The sequence below is a fragment of the Pan troglodytes genome, chromosome 6 (assembly GCF_028858775.2).
Source record: "Pan troglodytes isolate AG18354 chromosome 6, NHGRI_mPanTro3-v2.0_pri, whole genome shotgun sequence".
In the NCBI taxonomy this organism is placed as follows: domain Eukaryota; kingdom Metazoa; phylum Chordata; class Mammalia; order Primates; family Hominidae; genus Pan; species Pan troglodytes.
Window position 1 is genome coordinate 98,696,406 of NC_072404.2, and position 21,789 is coordinate 98,718,194.

Here is a 21,789-nt window from a genome sequence, read left to right on the forward strand (position 1 = left end):
GGTTGCAATGTAAACTAATGAAATGAAAGGCTAATGATGGACTAGTTGAGAAGAAATCCTTCCACAGGCAAGTCTGCACTCATCCACACAACCCACTCTTTTATGTGGTCTTTACTTAAAAGAGAGCTCATGAAGATTCTGAGCAGCACGGAGGCATGAAAAAGACCCTTTGTACTGCAAACAGGAGAAGTTTGCCCAAGTTTGAGGGTGAAACAGGAAAAACAAGGAAAACCCTCCCACATTCTGGATTCTGCATGAGTTTAAAGGCAAAGATCTTTTGTCACTTAAAGAGGGGCCAGCAAACACTCCCTTTACTTTCAGCCTAGCAGCAAGTACAGAGAAATGTTATCTACAATGGAGGGAGGTCAGGACTATTGAGAAAGCCCAACCCCAGGGCATAGGTACACAGAGACTAAGACTAAGGCTGAAACAAGAGAGCCAAAAGAAGTCTTCTTATGATTTAGATTCTGCCTGAGAGTGAGGTAGGAGGTCATTAGCCACTGTGGGAGGGACAAGAATTCTATTTGTATTCCAGAACTCGTACAGAGAAGAAGACAAAGGTTTTCTCCTGCCTATACTCTTGATTATAGGTTGAACCATGAGGCAGAAGTCATCTGTTACTAAGTGAAGGGGTGGAAAACATGCACATGGTGTAAAGTCTGCAATGACTAGGAAGAAGTGTATGCTTCTGGGAAAAGAGCAGAAAAGTTGAGAGTGATTTCCTCTGGGGTGTAAATGTATATGAGCCTGCACCCAATATGACTAAATGCGAAGCAAAGAACTGGACTAAGTGAGGGCTACTGCCAATGAGCAGTTAACTAGAGCTTTTCTATGAGCGAGAATATCAAGGAAGGAGGAATATTCTAAGACAAAGCACCTGGCTAAGAAGCTGGAAAAGACAGATGGAGTGATAAAGAAATGGATACATTTTGCAAAGAGCAGCTGGCTAGAGTAGAGGAAAGGAACTCAGAGTTCTGCAAGGTCCCCACTCAACATAATTAGAAAGCTGCTGAAGAAGTGGCAGGAAAGTTCAAGTGCATAAGTCTCATCCAGTCTTTACTGATCCATATGCCACAATTCTCCAGTATTATCGCCAGAACACCCCAAAACTCTCAGCTGCTCTGCTCTGGCCAACCAGTATAGCCAGAGCATGCTTGTGAAGGGAAGATAAAATGAACTTTTAGAGCATGCAAAATTTCTTCAACATTAATTCAAGGGATGCAACATATTTTTTTTCCTAGTAAGAAAATAACCTATTTGAAGAGAAGAGCATCAAAAAGTATTATGTAGCAGATTCAACAGAATTATATCACATCTTAATCAGCAACAGTTTAAAAAGCCAAGGCCTAGATCAGGGATCAGTCATCAAAGAACACTCTTCAATATTAGTAAACCTCATTTATGGTGATTAAAAGAGAAGGACAGCTCTCTCCACATTTTTGTATTTTTAACTTAACTTCTACTGATTATAAATTATTTCTCTTGTAATTCAGCTCCATCATTCGGTGAACCTACATTCCAGCAAATTTGGAGTTTGGGTGGCAGGGGCTAATAGGAATGGAAAGAGGAGGAGGCAAACAATCTTGGGGCAACAGTGCTATGTGGAATTGTCTAGACTGTGGCATGTTGATTTTCTCTCTTTTGCTTTTTTCCTTTGATTACGTAAGAGCTATCTCATTTTGACTTCTAATAGTGATCATGCAAGCAAAAAGACAAAAAGGAGAAAAGATGTACCTTTTTAATGGAATAGTATTTATGGTTACAAGTCAAACACGGCATTTTTGTCAATATAAAGGCAATTTTAGCCAGGCACAATGGCTTACACCTGTAATCCCAGCACTTTGAGAGGTCAAGGTGGGCAGATCACCTGAGGTCAGGAGTTTGAGACCAGACTGGCCAACATGGCGAAACCCTGTGTCTACTGAAAATACAAAAATTAACTGCGTGTGGTGGCGAGCACCTGTAATTCCAGCTACCTGGGAGACTGAGGCAGGAGAATTGCTTGAACTCGGAGGCAGAGGTTGAAGTGACCTGAGATGGTGCCACTGCATTCCAGCCTGGGTGACAGAGCAAGACTCCATTGCTGAGACCAGCTCGTTCGGAGAGACCCTAACCCAGTGGCACTAGAGGAATTAAAGACACACACACAGAAATATAGAGGTGTGAAGTGGGAAATCAGGGGTCTCACAGCCTTCAGAGCTGACAGCCCCGAACAGAGATTTACCCACATATTTATTAACAGCAAACCAGTCATTAGCATTGTTTCTATAGATATTAAATTAACTAAAAGTATCCCTTAAGGGAAACGAAGGGATGGGCCGACTTAATTGAAGCAGAAACACGCCCTTAACACACAGATCGCTCATGCTAATTGTTTGTGGCTTAAGAATGCCTTTAAGTGTTCTTCTGCCCTGGGCAGGCCAGGTGTTCCTTGCCCTCATTCCTGTAAACCCACAACCTTCCAGCTTGGGCATTAGGGCCATTATGGACAGGCTATAGTGCTGCAGAGATTTTATTTATGGCCAGTCTTGGGGCCAGTTTATGGCCAGATTTGGGGGGGCTTGCTCCCAACACTCCATCTCAAAAATAAATAATTAATTAATTGATTTTAAAAAATTAAGGGAATTTTGGCTTACACAACTTCTCCTTTACCATAAATACTGTTATATTCACACCATTCACTATCAATAATAAATGTTTTGTGATGAATATTGGCATTGTAAAACCAAAAACTCAAAAACCCTCATCCAAAAACTTTATGGGCAACTGAAAACCCCTCCCATACAGGAAACTGCACAGAGTACCAAGAGGCAGCTGTCTGCCGCTGGTAGACAAGAGCACTGAGAAAGATATAGCTCTACTCCTGTGTCCAAGTCACAGGTGCACAGAGCCTGTTTACGCGTGAAAACATACACATTGAAACAAAACTTCTCACAAACACATACTCTAGGACTTTTAGCAAGTACTACACAATAGCAATGTACTTCTGAGATAGAAGAAGAATATTGATAGAAAGTACTTCTGTGATGCATGCACACAGGGCCAGCTGAAGTATTAGTGTACAGAACTAATGATAAGGTAGTGTCTCTATGCAAATCAGGTACTTGAAGGCTGTGGACACTGATCTTAAATAAAGCAACAAAGACCAAATGCAGCTCAACTAGAGATTGAGTTTGCCCGACACTCGTACTTGAGGGCTCACAGAAAAAGAAGCATGTCTGTTTCTGGGTATAAATATTATATGCATTAATCTATACGGTTCATCTACAAACAATGTTCAGTATTTAATTTAAAAATTATTTGGCACATATAAGTCAAGAACATATTGCTCATCATCAAGAGGTATAATAGTCAATACAACTAGATTCAGAAATGGGGTGGGGGGCTAGGGGAGGGATAGCATTAGGGGAAATACCTAATGTAGGTGATGGGTTGATGGGTGCAGCAAACCACCATGGCATGTGTATATCTGTGTAACAAAACTACACATTCTGCACATGTACCCCAGAACTTAAAGTATAAATAAATGAATAAATAAAAACAAATAGCCTACATGCCAGAATTATCGGAAACTTTAACAAATAATAATATGTTAAAGGATTTAGTGGAAAAAGTAATGACATACAATAAAAATGAAAAATTTTTAAAGTACTATAAAAAAGAATAAATAAAAATGCTAGAAACTAAAAACATGGTATTGAAGATAAAGAATTTTTCTGATAGTCTTATCTGCTGATTAGATATAGGAGAGGAAATAATCAATGAACTTGAATCCATGCTTATAACCTAACTAAATAAAAACACACACAAAAAAACAGTGTCAAATAACTGTAATGGAGCACTTGTGATATTTAGCACAGTATAAAATCATTTAGCATATACACTATTGGAGTGCAAGAAGGATAAGAGAGCATGAGGTAGAAAAAAATGGAAAAGATACTATTTGAGGATTTACCAAAATTAATAAAAGACACAAAACTACAGATTCCAGAAGCTCAGAGTATCCCTAAAAGGACAGATATAATGAAAAACATGCCAAGGTACACCATAGTCAAACTTATAAAAAATAAAGAGAACATCTTTAATCCAACCAAGGGGATAAAAAAGAAACTTTACATACAAGAAAGCAATAATAAGAAGATAGCAGACATTTTAGAAAAAGCATGCAACTAAATGATGTTTTTAAAGTGCTTCAATTAAAAAAGAAACTAGAAATACATATCCAAAAAATATGTTTCCTAAAAAGTAGGTAAGATGAAGAAGTCATACAAAAATGTATAAACATAACAAGACAGAGTAAATATGTTAGGAAATACAAAAGTTCCTTTAAAAGTATTCTTAACATATGATTTTTGAATGCATCAAGTAAAATAATAAGAAATAAAGAGTTTACCATGTATACTGAAATGAAGTATATGACACCAAAACATGACATATTGAAGAGTGTTAGTTGAAACTATACATTAATATTATTTTAAATGGATCATATTATAGAATTTTAACATAAACTGTAATAAATTTATGATGCGGCCGGGCACGGTGGCTCACGCCTGTAATCCCAGCATTTTGGGAGGCTGAGGCGGGCGGATCACGAGGTCAGGAGATCGAGACCATCCTGGCTAACAAGATGAAACCCCGTCTCTACTAAAAATACAAAAATTAGCCAGGCGTGGTGGCAGGTGCCTGTAGTCCCAGCTACTCGGGAGGCTGAGACAGGAGAATGGCATGAACCCGAGAGGTGGAGCTTGCAGTGAGCCGAGATTGCACCACTCTACTCCAGCTTGGGCAACAGAGCGAGACCCCATCTCAAAAAAAAATAATAATAATAATTTTATGTTGCATATTTTAATGTCTAGTGCAACTATGAAAGTGACACAGGTAGATGTAACTAAATAATCAATAGAAAAGATAAAACAGAATTCTACAAATGTTAGATCTACTAAAAAGCATATAGAAAAAAAGAGAAAAGAGCAGATTCACCAAGTATACAGATGGTATTTTACGTAAGTATACAGATGGTATACACAAATACAAACATTGAAATAATTACGTTAAAGGTAAATAAATACCTAAATTAAAAGGAAAAAAATCCTGAATGAATAAAAACACAAGATCCAAATAAATGGCTTTTAAAATAAATACATTTTAAAGACACAATCTGTTTTAAATTAAATGAATAAAAAATGATACACCATACCAACACTAAGTAATAGAAAAGAGATATGACAGTACTAATATCAAAGTAGACTTCAAAGGAAAGAGTATTTTGAGATGAAAAGTGGGATATTTCATAGTTATAAAAAGTTAACTAAATGACAAGATATAGCAATTCTAAATCCCTGAATATGTATGCATCTGATAAGAAAGTTCTCAAAAACACGTAGTAAAGATTGACGGAAACAAAGGGAACTATGGACCAATCACAAAATGTAAGTGCAGAATTTTATATCTTTTCACTAGTAATTGATAAAACAAGTAGGCAAAAATTTCCATAAGGTAATACATGATTTAAGCAAAACTGTTAACCGCTTGACATAATGATATTTCTAGAACTTGAAATACAGCAAATAGAATAAATATTTTCTGCTTTCAAGTGCACATGGTGTATTTGCCAAGATAGACCATAGGCTGAGTCATTATAAACGTTTCTACAACTATCTTAAAAACATTTATGAAACTGTCCAAGACCTGACATCATGCAGAATATGTTCTCTGACCAAAATTGTATTAAAATAGAAATTAGTAACAATAAGATATCCAGAAAATGTGTGAATATTTAGATGTTATTGAAAGCATACTACTAAATAATATCTGGTTCCTTTAAAATATTAATAAAATTAATAATCACTAGGAAGACTGGTGAATAATATAGAATACACAAATTGCCAATATCAGGTTTAAATGAGGTAACATTGCATTAGATACTTCAAATATCAAAAGAATAAAAAGAAGATTTTTGGAACCATGTTTCGACAATTAAAAAGCTAATTTAAATAAAATGTAAACCAACCTTGAAAGAAACAAATTACCAAAACTCACTCAGAAAAGAATAAAAAATCTATTTTGTCTTATATATCTTGCATAAACTGAATTCATGATTTAACAAGTTCCGACAACAACCAGAAAAAATACTCCAGGAAAACATGGCTTCAGTGGTGACTCTAGTATTTTAGGAATATGTAATATTAATTATATGCACAGTCTTTTAGAAAATAGAGGATAAAACATTCTCTAACTCATTTTATGAGGCCATTATTACCATGGTATTTGTTATAGACCATAAGTTTATGTTCCCTCAAACCCCAATATAATAGTATTAGGAAGTAAGTAGACTCTTTGGGAGGTGATTGGACATGAGGGCGTAGCCTTCGTGAGTGGGATTAGTGCCCTTACAAATAAGACAAGAGAGCTTGCCTCTTCTCTCTGGCCTAGGCCATGTGAGGATATAACAAAAAGATGTCCATCTGCAAACCAGGAAGAATTTCATAACTAGACACTGGATCTGTCTGCAGGCAACTTGATCTTGAACTTCCCAGCTTTCAGAACTGTTAGAAATAAATGTTTGTTAGCTAAGCCACCCAGTCTATGGTATTTTATTATAGCAAACTGAATTGACTAAAACCACACTAGAATGACACAAGAACTTTGAAAGATAATACAGACCAATATCACACATGAACATAGATGCAAAGTTCATAATGAATGTTAGCAAATCAAATTCATCAATATTTCAAAATGTTAATATAAAAACCAAGCAATATTTATCCTATGAATGTGAAGTTTAACACAATAAAATACATAGAAGTTATTCACTACATAAAGGGAAATTAATAATGTGATCCTTTTAATAGATGCAAAAATGTATTTAATAATATAACACACTTATAATTATGTTGCTTAGTTTTCTTTACTATATGGCCATCTACCTTTATCATTAAAGGATAAGAATGCAAGGTATTGTTCTAATCTTACCTATGTACCTCTTTGTTTATTACCTAGACTGTAAGGTAATAAAGCAGATTCACTCTTTACCACCCGCTTTGCACAATACCATATTTGTTTTCCCATTATTATGTGTAAATGTGTAAAGTAGCATTTTTTTCTGAAATATGTATGCCATGTGCTGTCTGTTCTCAATAAGAGCTGATTCATTACACACCCTCAAAGAACATTTTTCTTCCAAATGGATTATGTTCTCTTTAAATGGAGGAAGGTTACTGACAATCATTGTATGTGCCATGGCTGAAGTAAATGAGTTCTTGTCAGAACAAGGGGAGAAAAATAGAAATTTGGGCTAAGCCAAAACATGAGGCTGGCAAAATTTGGCCTCTGGATTCTTAGAAGTCCTCCCCATCTGTCCAGTGATTGATAGTCCTCTTTTCATCATACAAAGACACTTTTGGAAGGGTCTTTTATAAGAGATACAATCACTTTGGTGTAACGTTTTCCGTAAGTATTGGATTTGCAATTAGTATTTTGTTGATGTTTAATAGCAAGACATTGAAATATTCTATAATCATTGTCCATTTTTTCCTCCATGCAGTGGGTATCCATTTTCACTTTGTGTGTTTTAATGCTCCATCATCATTATGAAGAAACCTTTCTTATTCCTGGTAAAATATCTTTGCTCTGAGATCTAATCTGTCTTACATTGATATGGCCCCCCCTACCTTTCTTTTGACAAGTGTTGACATAATATATGTTCTTACATTCTTTTCTTTTAACTCATTTTGTCCTCATTTTTAAAAAAGCTTGTTTGTGTAGTCAACAGAGTTGACCTCACAGTTTTATCCAAATGAATACTCTCTGTCTTTTAATTTTGGTGTTTAGACCATTTACATTTAATATATTATTATTATTATGTTTAGATTTTATTTATTATCTTGTTATTTATTTTATAATTGTCCAGTCTACCTTACCTTCTTACTTTTTTTTTTTTGCATTTTCTTGCACTGAGTACATTTAATAATTTTCTTTTATCTACTTTGTTGTCCTCCTGGCTAAAACACTTTATCATTTTAATGGCTGCTGTAGAGTTATAGTATATTTTTCTTTAACTTACAGACCAGTTTCAACTGCTATTACATCCTGATAATATTTGATTGGATACAAGATATTAATTTTTCTCATTTCTGTTGGCTATTTTTTTTTGTATTGCAGTACATATCCCAGTGTTTGGTACTATGATTGAGCTAGTTATGTGGAGTCAGTTTTATACTTTTATTTCCTGCTTTTATGATTTTTTAAAGCAACTCCAAAGTAGTGCTGAATCTATGACTAATTATCCTCTACTGATGCATGACTTTTCTGAATTATCTATTCAATATCCTGTCATTTTTTCCAGTTTTGTTAGTGAAAACAGCCACTATTCCTGGCTTTATATGAATGCTAGACACTGTTTTTCTTAAACTTTTTCAGATGATTTTTTTTTTCCTGAACTGGAACAGTTTCCTCACAGAGATGCATTATTCAGTACACTGAAAACTTGCGGCAGATCTCTGGGTTTTTTTTTCTCTACTTAAACTTGAGCACTCAGCACTGACTAAACCAAATTTGTGGCTAGATGTCTTTAAACAAAATCTCTTCTTCCAGTTTTCTGTGTTCCTTAAAAACATTTTAACTTTGCAAACTTCCTAAACACAGTTAATCTTTTAACCATTCCTGTGTATTTCCAAAGCACACTGTGTGCACCCTTATTAAGAAACTCAACACTATCTTACAGAAGTGTAAGCACTTGTCTGTCTTCCTTGAAGGGAAAAAAAAATTGATTTGTTGATTTGTACATTTTTACACTTCATAGTAAGAATAATAAGGATTAACATAGTAGCAATTAACAATATTTGTTGTTAGATAAACAATACAGAATTCTCAATCATTTCTGTAACTCAAAAATAAAAGTATAGTCCTGGAATCTAGAAGGCTAATAAAAGAAACAGAGGTACCCCAAATTTTCAAACAGGATTCCAAAAATGAGTCAAGTGTCAATTGTTGTGAGTAAATGAATCAATTTCCTTCTCTTTATTATACAAGTTTTGTGTGCTGGTAATACCTAATATTAAATAAATATAATATGGAGTATTTATATTCAGTACTAACAGAGTGTAAAAAAAACCCTCTCCTTTTTTTCCAAAATAGCAATTTTCTCTCTCTGACACAGTTGAACTATAGTTTATGTGTGTTCTTAAATCATTTAGGACAATTTCCAAAAGGTCTTTGCTTGTAAGACAAGGCTTCACTCTAAGAAATAGGCTTTCAAGTACATAGGGTCCGAGGAAGTGAGTTGCAGGGTACGTAGCAATAAGGATTTTATAAGCCTTTCTTCCTGTCTTCTGACCCAGGCTATCCGCTCTTTAATGCTCAGATCATCTGTTGTTTATAATTTCCAGAGAACTATTGATCTTTTTTTTCTGATAACATATAGAGCATAATTATATTTCTTGAAATTTTCTATTTTTAGAAGGATTTGAAGTATTTGTCAAAAATTGAATTCAGGTTGAGTCCACTGTTCTCCCTGTAGCTGTTTCTAATTCCGTGAGGTTCTTGTTCTTTGTGCTGAGAATATTCTCTCTTTGAAAGACCAATCTGCCTTCTTCTTCAAATCCTTAGCTTAGATGTAGTTATCTCACCACTGTCTACCATGAGCATGTTTCATTTAAAGAATGAAGCTAATGAAAGGTTTTGGCCCTTGCTCTGCAAGTGAGTAACAGTCGGCTACAGTATTATTATGTCACATGATAACTATGTAGTTTTCTCCATACCTGGGAAACATCTCTTATACTTGATATGGGAAGTGAAAATAATTTCAACAGATACAGATTTTAGACTGTTTAAAATCACTTTGTATGAGTTAAGAGGATAATCTTTAAATACACTTCCAATTCAGGATTAAGCCCCAAACTTCAAGAGGTTCATTTGATTTTGGCTGTTTCTCAGTTCATTCAATATCATTATCTGTACTTAGTGGCAGATTCTTAAGAAGAGGTCTTACTTGCATGTAAGTCAATTGTTTTAGAGAAAATATTAATTAAAATAAGTGGTGAGTGAATTTAAATCAAGCAGGGCCATGCCTCTATTCTGAGTTTAAATCCCTGACTCATTTTTTTCTGTCTTCCTGGATACAATATAGAAATATGTATTTGATAAATATCTCCATCCAGAAAAATGAATTCAAAATCACATTTAGAGCTTTGAACCAAATCTTTCACAGTAACAGATGCTCTTTCCTGAAACAAGCTTATTCCACCCAGTGTATTTAATAGCATCACTTTTACAAGTGAGGGGCAGGTGGGTGGAAGAACATGCATCTCATAACCTGCCTCCCTTCATACTCATTCATATATTGCATGTTTTTCCCATTTGTGTTTTTATAAGCACACAGATTATTATAGTTGCATAGCCAAGGTGATACCAGCAAGGCCTGGGGCCCAGCTTTGCAGTGACTGTAACAAGCTTGGAAAAATAACCTGGTTGACAACACATTTATCTGCTAAATGTGTCTTGGGGCAGAGAATAGCAACAATGGAGAAGATACTTTTACTCTTTCTGTCCAGAAAGTCACCTCTGCACTTAGGATAAAGAATAATAAGGAGCCTTGTGGATGGAAAAGAATATATTATTTATTTATAGTACCTTTTTGGTTTTTCTTCTTTTTCAAGAGACTGAAAGAATTAAAGCAACGGGAATTTGCTCGAAATGTAGCTTCTAAGTCATGGAAAGATGAGAAAAAACAAGAAAAAGCACTTAAACGACTTCATCAGCTGGCTGAGTTAAGGCAGCAATCTGAATGGTAAGAATTAAAGGTGTCTGGGATGCTTCAAAACTCTCGTCAACCTATGGGGAAATTTTAAAGGCAAATCTACTGTAACAATGTGAACAAATAATAACTAACTAATAGATATGTCTGAAGGGCAAATATAGTTAAACATACATAAATTAATTACTTTTGGCCTTTGATATTTTTCTTTCCTAATATTGTTAATTTAATGTACTCTATAATGAAATGATCCCAGAATGATTCAAATACATTAGCATTTATTCTATCCAGTTGACTAAATGGATTAATATCACTTCTTAATATATTTTTTAAATTTTGTAATAATAATTTTAAAAACCATAATTAACAATATATCTTAGGGGGTGGGGAATAAGTCTTCTGAACATTTCTGTGTACACACCTGTGTCTAGTACAAATAACACGATAATTGTCTGGCTAACAAACAAGATGTAATTAATGCAGTTAAATTTACCACACAGTGCCATTTAAATTGATAATTATAATATAACAAGTTTTATACTAATACATTCTTGTAGCTGAAAAATAGCAGTTTTACCAAAGCTTGGAACCACTGGATGTTTCAAAGTTGTTACCTGGAATGCAATTAAATTTGTGGATTGTGATTTGTGTTCATATGAATCATAATGTAAAACACTAATGTAGCTAATTAATGTGTTTGACAGCAACCTAGAGAATTGTGAAACTTATGCCTCTGTGCCAGAATTTAAACGCCTATTGCTTAAATGGAAAGTAATATATAATAAACAGGAGTGAGTGGCTCAATTAGTTACCACAAAATATTAGACTTAAAAGGTAATTTTAAGGAAACATTTATTTTTGTAGGACCAATTATAAGTAAAAATACAATTAATATTCAGCTTGCATGTATTTATTTATTTATAACTTTTAGAATAATCTAATTAATTTATGAAAATACATAAAAGATAATCATATTAAAAAGAAATGAGAAATTTCATATGAAGACAAAATAAAGGTACAACATGTAGCCAGAAGTAAGGTTAATACAAAAATGCATGCTCTGGGGTCTTATACAACTCTAGAAACAACACATACATTTGGTACTGAGCTTTCTACAGCCAATACAATGAGGGACTTACAATATGTTGTTCAAACATACTGTTAATGAGAACTCAGTCCTTGCCAAAATAGGGCTTAGAAGGAAAAGTTCTATTGTTGTTAGGGTAGCATGCAGGAAAAAATCTAGGGAAAGTGTCAATTCCTGTGATTAATAAGGAGATGCAGTAAGTCAGATCATAACAAATGGTACAAGTTCTAACATAGATATACATCTTTAGACAGGTCCCTTAAGGCCACAACAGTAAATCTAAATAGTCTTAACAAATATAATTTTGGTTGGTTGTTATTATGAAAGTTGTCACACTTCTACGTTTCTACTTACCCATTCTATATTTTCCTCTGGAGTAAATAACAAAGAATCAGAGGTGCCTTGCTGATGGCAGCGGTCATGGTGATGGTGATGATGATAATGATGGTGACGATGATAATGATGTTGATGATGATAATGATGGTGATGATGATGGTTTGTTTAGAAGTTCTAAGTTTGCTAGAGCTACCCATTAAGTTTCTTCCAAATAAAAAGGTCTACTCTATTAAGTTTCAGCTGTCCCTCTGGAAGCCTTATTCACTAAACAAACACAAACCTAACCACTCCTTTTGGTGATTTGATAAAATAGGCAAACTCTCTAGGTCACAATGTGCCCATATTATTATGGAAAAGACAAGTGTTCAGCTTTCTAGATATAGAGCCTGAAACTAGGAAAATAATTTTTTTTTTATCGTCTACTGCCCATCACCTGCCTCTTAGCCAATTGCTCTCTCTGTTTAAACAGCCTCATGGCTGAAGGAAAGACACTTAACAGAATTATTAAATACTTTATTTTGGTAGGTGAATTGACAAGTGAAAGTTAAAAATAAAATAAAAAGAAAAAATCACTGGCATTACCCTTCTCCTGGACAATCTTTTCTTTGTCCTTTTTCCTCATAATGAGGGCTTCTGAATAGGATGATCCAGGTAACACAATTCTTCTGTGACCCTTTGGGAGAAGAGAGGTGAATTTACTGGTAGTGCGTAAAATGATGGCAAAAAAAATGGTAACAGATCTTATAAAGGGTCATCAAATTTGACCGTCTCTTAACTAGTTCCAGCCAACCTGTTTCCTCAGCAATAGCAGTTATTATATGGGGCTGAGGGTTTAGTCCCTCTCTGTATGTGAACTTCTTATGTATGTAAGTTTTAGTACATCTTAATATGGAAATTTTTCCAAAATTTAAAAATTTTAGGGCCACTGATTCTGAGACTATGAATTCTTTAAATGGTGTCATTTCTTAATGTTCCACATTATCTAGCTTTTATATGAAGTTTTTCATATAAGAGCTGGAAAATGGAACATGAAAAAATGACACCATTTTAAAAAATCATGTTGTTTTGATATGTTTTTCTTTCTGTTTGGTAAGGATGCTTTTTGAACAGGAGAGAATCAAAATGTGCATTTGTTAAGCTGCAGAGTATTAGAATTTTTGGAGAACAATTTGAATGGAAAATCCATCAATAAGAATTAAAAACCAAACTCTACCGACACTTTATTAACCATTATTTTAATATAAGTAAGAATATATTTTAAAAACTAAAGAAAGTTCCAAAGAAGTGAGGGAAATATTAAATGTGGAGAAAACTATAAAAATTGAAGTTTCATTGAGAATGCAACTGTGGTTTCAAGGGGCGGGCTGGTGGGAGAAATGTGAAGGTCTTGTTCAAAGTTTATAAACTTTCCGATGTAAGATGAATAAGTTTTGAGGATCTAATGTAGAGCATGATTATCTTAGCTAATAATACCGTATTGTTTACTTGAAATTTGCCAAGACAGTAAATCTAGTGTCCTTATCTTGCACAAAATGGTAACTACGTGTATGATAGATGCACAAATTAATTTGTTTGTATACATCAAATGATCACATTGTATACCTTGAATATATACAATTTTTATTTTCCAGTTATATCTCAATAAACCTAGAAAAAGTTAAAGCTTTAATAATGTTATAATACACAAACTTGTATTAAAATAGTAGAATTTAAAACCCCACAAAGATAAAAACAGGATTTTCCAAAATAATAAGAATAACTTTGATTTAAGAAAAAGCAAATTAAAATTTATAAAGCAACAAGATAAAAAGTTTACAGAATAAAAGTAAGAAGTGTCAAAGATTAACAATAAGGACAAAATGTTAAAACTTGTGAAAAATCTGTAATTATAAATGCAATTTAAATTGGACATGAGAACTAGAATTAAGGACAAGAAGCTAGAGAACATTATATTAGAAAAACAATAAGAGCAAAGAAATTTTAAAATATTTAAAAGAATGTAAAAAGAGGAAGCTTGCATATTAGAGAGCTACATGGTAAAATAAAACAGCAGTACAGAAAAGAACATTTAGATTAACATAAAGCAAGAAAATGAATAAAACAGTGTCAGGATAATCAGCAAAATTATTATTAAGAAAAGTATATATATAATATATTTAACATGATATAATAAATACTAAAATAACTGCATAATAATGGAATTGGGAAAGGAAGAACAATAGTATCCATACACTAGACTTGTGGAGTAATTACAACTGTGTTTCATACAGGTGATAATGTCAGATTGATTGAAGCTTCTGGAGAAGATTAACTTAATCCAGAAGTATAGTTCTTACTTAATCCAAATTGTGGCTACAAATATGGAAAATAATCTCTTTGGTACCAAGGCAAAGTTGAATGCTGCAGCTGTTTCTGGATCACTTCCTTCTATCTGCAGGCTGGAGGCACTTTCAAAGGCCAATAATGTTGTAATAAAGTCTCTACGCTCCTTATTTACTTTTATGCTTGAAAGAAACATTCAGTAACTCATATACTATCTTAGAATGCTCCTCACTATTCATTTTATTAAATATGCGTAATGAACATAAAAAATTGGCCCAATAAAAGGAGATTAATGTGATGAATAAGAACTTTCCGTTATGAAAGAGTTACTGTAAGGAAGATAATACAGCTTTTAAAAACTTCTAAATTTAGTTTTTTACAAGATTTAAAGGAACTCTGTAATTCTAAAATTACAGCCATTCATGAAGAGGAGACGTTCTAAAATCATTAAAAACTAAATGGTGGCTAAAATTAGTGTTTGCAAGTTAAAATCCATATGGTCATAATTTGTAAACAGATTGAATATTGTAAAAAAAATTGAGTCAGTAAAATAGAAATAAAATCAAAGAAATTCTCCCTGAACTATAGAAAAAGACTGAAGACAGAATAAAGTACTGAGATAAATATCAATACCTAAAGGATATATTCAGGAGAGCCAATGATTTTAAAACATAAATTCCAAAGGAAGCAATAATCAGATAAATCAAGGAAAAAAAAATGTATCTGAACTGAAGAAAGTTAAATTGAAAGTGCCCAAGAATAAAAATTCACCCAAATTAATCAACCTTAACTATGTTCTATTAAAATGTTATACATACATATATGTATATATAAATATACATGTATATATACTCTTTATGTAACAAATCTAATGAATTATATACATTTATATTTTTACACTTTATAAGAAGGGAAAAGCATACAAGCACACAAGCAGATTCATCTCAAAGATAAATAAAGGGAAGCTAATTCAATATGTCTGTAATATTATTCATCTAGAGACAATGAAGCAAAGTACATGAAATTTGGTGGACAAAAGGAATGTGATGACTCTAGAGTTCGATGCTGATTTGCCAAAGAATGGTAAAAGAAACCAACAAGAATGTGTTAGACAAGGACTCAGACAGCAGTACTCTATATTAGAACTTGAGCAACATATGGAAGAGATACCAGTTGGCTTAGTATTTTATATTCAAGCAACAAATGACTAGATGAAAGTAAAATAAAAATCAAAATTAGAAATAAGCAAACACATCCAAGTATATGGAACAAGAAAAAGGAAAAGAATGCCAGTTCAAAGCAAACAATAAGAAAAATGATGTGATTTGTATTGTCTTCTTTCCAGTGAAGCCTTCTTTTATAGTAGAGGTTATATAGACTGTTAAAGGGCATATAATTTTAATCTAAAGAATTTTATCTCTTATATATGTTGATATTTTCAATCTTCTGTATGAATTGCTAATGAAGCTCAGTAGAACAAATAACCTTTTGAGACCTTTAAAAGATAAAACATATAATGCAGAAATGGTAGAAAAAATATTTTGGTGAGTAAGAAGCAGAAGAAAAGATTTCAAAATCATTGAAGATATTTAGATAGATTGTACATATGTCTTATTTTATTATGCATTTATTATAATTAGTCAAATTACTGACAAGTCATAAAGAAAGAACTTACCACTGTGTTTCAAAAGTAAGTGAATATGAGGGAATTTTAAACCCAAGGAGCTAAACATTATAAAATGTTAGAAATAATACATAAAAGCAAATTTAAAAAAATTTTTATATTTTTAAAGTGACTTTTAATTCTATTTAATTTCTTATTTAATGTGAATGCACTGATTGGAAAACTATTAGTGAAATAATGTTAAATCTGTATTCCAAAGATTGATAGATTCTGTAGGACATATATTGTGATGTAAATGCTTTAGAAGCAGTAGCATAAGATAATTCACTTGCTATTGCTTTTTGGTAATTGCAAAATACTACATGTAAACAATTCATTTTAGAAATAGCCACTATACAATTTATGCTAAGCTATATAAGGACAACAAAAGGTTATGTTTTAGAAGATGTAGCTCATAAAATGTAAAATAACTCATCTTAGAAACACTATGAAATGTTCATATGTAGATATGATTCCAAAGCTAATCTCTTAATCATTTAAATATTTATTGTATTTACAGTGTTTCTGGAAATGGACCAGCATACAAAGCCCCCAGGGTAGCCATAGAAAAGCAACTCCAGCAAGGAATTTTCCCCGTTAAGAATGGCAGAAAGGTATCATGCATGAAGAGTGCTCTTCTCCTTAAAGGAAAAAATCTCCCCAGAATCATATCCGATAAACAGCGGTCCACCATGCCAAATCGACACCAATTACAATCAGACAGGCGTTGTTTGTTTGGAAATCAGATACTGCAAACATCTTCAAATCTCAGCAATGCAAATCACAGAACAGGAGTATCATTTTCTTTTTCCAAAAAAGTGCACCTAAAATTAGAATCTTCAGCATCAGTTTTCAGTGAGAACACAGAAGAAGCCCACGATTGTAACAAGTCACCCATTTATAAAACAAAACAAACTGCAGATAAGTGCAAGTGCTGCAGGTTTGCAAATAAAGATACACACCTTACCAAGGAAAAAGAGGTAAATATCTCACCAAGCCATCTGGAAAGTGTTTTACACAATACCATCTCCATAAACTCTAAAATTTTGCAAGACAAAAACAACTCTATTGATGAGACACTAGAAGATTCAATTGGCATTTGTGCTTCATTCTCTAAATCTAACATTCATCTTTCAGATGTAGATTTTACTCCTACCAGCAGAGAAAAAGAAACTAGAAATACATTGAAGAACACTTTAGAAAATTATGTTAATCACCCATGCCAAGCAAATGCTTCCTTCAGCCCACCAAACATTTACAACCATAGTGATGCCAGGATATCTGAATGCCTGGATGAGTTTTCATCACTGGAGCCAAGCGAACAAAAGAGTACAGTGCATCTGAATCCAAATTCCGGAATAGAGAACAGAGAAAAATCTTTAGATAAAACAGAAAGAGTTAGCAAAAATGTTCAAAGACTTGTAAAAGAAGCATGTACTCATAATGTGGCATCTAAACCACTACCTTTTCTCCACGTTCAAAGCAAGGATGGCCACACCACTCTTCAATGGCCTACAGAACTTCTGCTCTTTACAAAAACAGAACCCTGTATCTCTTATGGCTGCAACCCACTATATTTTGATTTTAAGCTTTCTCGGAACACAAAGGAAGACCGCAATCCAGAGGACTTAAAAACAGAATTGGGTAAGAAGCCCTTGGAATTGAAGACTAAAAGAGAGAGCCAAGTCTCAGGTTTAACTGAAGACCAACAAAAATTGATCCAAGAAGATTATCAATATCCGAAACCAAAGACAATGATAGCTAATCCGGATTGGGAAAAATTCCAGAGGAGATATAATTTGGACTACAGTGATTCTGAGCCAAATAAGAGTGAATATACTTTTAGTGCAAATGATTTGGAAATGAAAAATCCTAAAGTGCCTCTTTACCTCAACACATCTCTAAAGGATTGTGCTGGAAAGAATAATAGTAGTGAGAACGAACTTAAGGAGGCTTCAAGGGCCCATTGGCAAGGCTGTAGAAAGGCAGTTCTAAATGATATAGATGAGGACCTATCTTTTCCTTCCTACATCTCTAGGACTAAAAAGCATAAATTGATTCCCTGCAGTCCTCATTTGGAATTTGAAGATGAAAGACAATTCAACTGCAAGTCCAGTCCTTGTACAGTAGGGGGTCACAGTGACCATGGGAAAGACTTCAGTGTAATTTTGAAGAGTAACCACATCAGCATGACCAGCAAGGTTTCCGGATGTGGAAACCAAAGATACAAGAGATACTCTCCACAGTCATGTTTGAATAGATATTCTTGCTCTTTGGACACATCCCCTAGCAGTATGTCTAGCTTGAGAAGTACTTGTTCAAGTCATAGATTCAATGGTAATAGCAGAGGTAATTTGCTCTGCTTCCATAAAAGAGAACACCGCTCAGTTGAAAGGCACAAACGGAAATGTCTAAAGCACAACTGCTTCTACTTGTCTGATGATATAACAAAGAGCAGCCAAATGCAGTCTGAACCACAGAAAGAGAGGAACTGCAAATTGTGGGAATCATTTAAAAATGAAAAATACTCAAAACGTAGATATTGTCACTGCAAAGAAAGACAAAAACTGGGCAAAAATCAACAACAATTTTCAGGGCTAAAATCTACGAGAATCATCTATTGTGATTCTAACTCACAGATTTCCTGTACTGGAAGCAGTAAAACACCACCTAATTGCCAGGGAACTCAGCACGACAGATTGGACTCTTACTCAAGAGAGAAAATTTATTACTTGAATAAAAGCAAGAGAAATCAAGAGTCTTTGGGCAGCCCTCACATTTGTGATCTGGGAAAAGTCAGGCCCATGAAGTGTAACTCCGGGAATATCAGCTGCCTTCTAAAGAACTGTTCCAGTGGCCCTTCAGAAACCACAGAATCAAACATTACAGAAGGAGAGAGGACCCCTCTAACAGCAAAAAGCCTTTTAGAAAGAGTACAAGCCAAGAAATGTCAAGAACAATCAAGTAATGTTGAGATCTCTTCAAACAGTTGTAAAAATGAATTAGAGGCTCCTTCGCAAGTCCCATGCACAATTCAACCTGCACTGTCAGGCTGTAACAGACAAGCATTGCCTTTGTCTGAAAAAATACAGTATGCAAATGAGAGCAGAAATGATCAAGACAGTGCAGTTCCAAGGACTACGGAGAAAGACAAAAGCAAAAGTTCACACACAAATAATTTTACAATTTTAGCAGACACTGATTGTGATAACCATCTTTCTAAAGGTATAATTCACCTAGTAACAGAGTCTCAGTCACTAAACATAAAAAGGAATGCAACAACAAAAGAACAATCAAAACCTTTAATTAGTGAAATCCAACCTTTTATTCAAAGCTGTGACCCAGTACCAAATGAATTCCCTGGTGCTTTTCCGTCTAATAAATATACTGGTGTGACTGATTCAACAGAGACCAAAGAAGACCAAATAAATCTAGACTTACAGGATGTAAGCATGCATATAAATCATGTAGAGGGAAATATAAACTCTTACTATGACAGAACTATGCAGAAACCTGACAAAGTTGAAGACGGATTAGAAATGTGTCATAAATCTATCTCTCCTCCTTTAATTCAACAGCCCATAACATTTTCTCCTGACGAAATAGATAAATATAAGATCCTACAGCTACAAGCCCAGCAGCATATGCAGAAGCAACTCCTATCAAAGCATCTTCGAGTTTTGCCTGCTGCAGGGCCTACTGCCTTCTCTCCGGCCTCAACCGTACAGACAGTTCCGGTTCACCAGCACACTTCTATCACCACCATCCACCACACGTTCCTGCAGCATTTTGCTGTTTCTGCTTCCTTAAGTTCTCATAGCAGTCACCTCCCTATTGCTCATCTACATCCTCTTTCACAGGCACATTTCAGTCCTATTTCATTTTCGACTCTGACTCCAACCATTATCCCTGCACACCCCACTTTCTTAGCAGGTCATCCCCTGCATTTAGTAGCTGCTACCCCCTTCCACCCATCTCACATAACACTTCAGCCTCTGCCCCCTACAGCATTTATTCCTACATTGTTTGGTCCTCACTTAAATCCAGCCACAACTTCTATCATCCACTTGAATCCTTTAATCCAACCAGTATTCCAAGGTCAAGATTTTTGCCATCATTCTTGCTCTAGCCAGATGCAACAGTTAAATGAAGTGAAAGAGGCCTTAAATGTGTCCACACACTTGAACTAATAAGTGTTAAAGCCCCTCTTGTGGATAATTTTTTAAATTGTCACTACCTATAAAATCATACATTTAAAGAAGTCTATCAATTATAAGATTTAAAATATTGCTGCCAATTCAAAATGTGACAAATATATAAATATGAACTGAATTGCTAATATTAAAATGAGCATTTTAATAATTTTTTAGCTTGCCAAAATAATAGGCAAATTTGAATAATTTTATGAAAGTGTAGAGGGAAGAGGGAAAGAGTTAAAGATTTGTTTTGGATGGGTTCTCGCATAATGTTATAAAATAGCAACAGAAAACATTCAAGCAGAGCATTAAAATTAAAAAGAAAAATCAAATGAAATATGGTACCCTGCGTTCTAAGTATTTGTTGTGTGAATGAATGAGTGTTGATTTGGCTTATTTGTTAGATAATAAAAGGTCAGTGAAATGAAGCAATTATTTAAAGTAATTTATGTCGTTAACTATTGACTAAGTTTTCAATTAATGTAGTCTGTTAACTGTATTTTCATAGGAAATAAGAACAAGACATTTTCTGATTTAGGTTGAAAATTACATTTTAATGAAAAACAATCTTTATAGATTATACTTTTGAGTTTCTGTGAAAAATAAATTCTCTTCATTTCACACAAATCTATGTCAAGATAATTTTGTAATTGTAAGAATCAGCAAAATCTAAAACTAAGAATGTTTAACTTTTGTATAAAAACATATACAAACTATCATTAGTATTTGATAATGCAAACTCAAAAATAAAACGTGCTCAGAATAACCTTTTAAATATATTGGTCAATCTGTCAAATATAACAGGAGCTAAAATATTGTTTATTATTCTTCTACTCAAAAATTTTACTACGTTCAGCCAATACATGTATAAGGATGGAGGTAAAGGTTTGAAAATGTCAGTGTTTTTACATGTTTATTGAGGATATCTTATTAAATATCTGGTGTGTTTTATTCAATTGTACTAGATATTTATGAAACAGTGAATAATGATGAATAAAATCACCATCCATGTAATTTTGCAAATAATTTCAAACATTCATTCAAAATGGTTTTTGGCCCCCAAAATTTGCATTTCATACATCTATATTGGTGCATAATCCTACAGTTAGGTTTATTATTTTATGTTCTTAAGCATGAGTTTCAGAGAAAATCAAACTTCACAGAAATGGAGGTAATCATTTATCTAATGCTGTCTATACGAAGATGCAAACTCCTCTACCACTAGAAGATTAGAGGAAGTCTTCTTCAGCCTTGGCTGCAAAAGGAAGATAGCTATATTTAAGGCTTGCTGTGATTCAGGTACAGTTACCCTATCCACTTGTTTGCATTATCTTCTTTAATTTTCACAACTGTATTTTGAAATCAGTATTATCATTCCTCATTACAGATAAGGAAAATGAAATAGAAAGGTTAAATACTAAATACTTGGTAA

At 33.8% G+C, this 21,789-nt stretch overlaps 1 protein-coding gene across 2 annotated transcripts in view; it reads left to right on the plus strand.

Annotated features, from left to right (window-relative positions):
- Positions 1–20,667, plus strand: part of ZNF804B (zinc finger protein 804B) — a 581,991-nt gene extending 561,324 nt beyond the window's left edge. Inside the window, exons 3-4 of one of the 2 annotated variants that reach the window (XM_527811.8) lie at positions 10,656–10,786; positions 16,682–20,661. In XM_527811.8, coding sequence (XP_527811.4) covers positions 10,656–10,786; positions 16,682–20,351 — 3,801 coding nt within the window. In that variant the 3' untranslated portion in view covers positions 20,352–20,661. Of the gene's footprint in view, positions 1–10,655; positions 10,787–16,681 lie in introns of both variants that reach the window. The other variant, XM_054655927.2, reaches the window with a different exon arrangement.
- Positions 20,668–21,789: the final 1,122 nt, after the last annotated feature.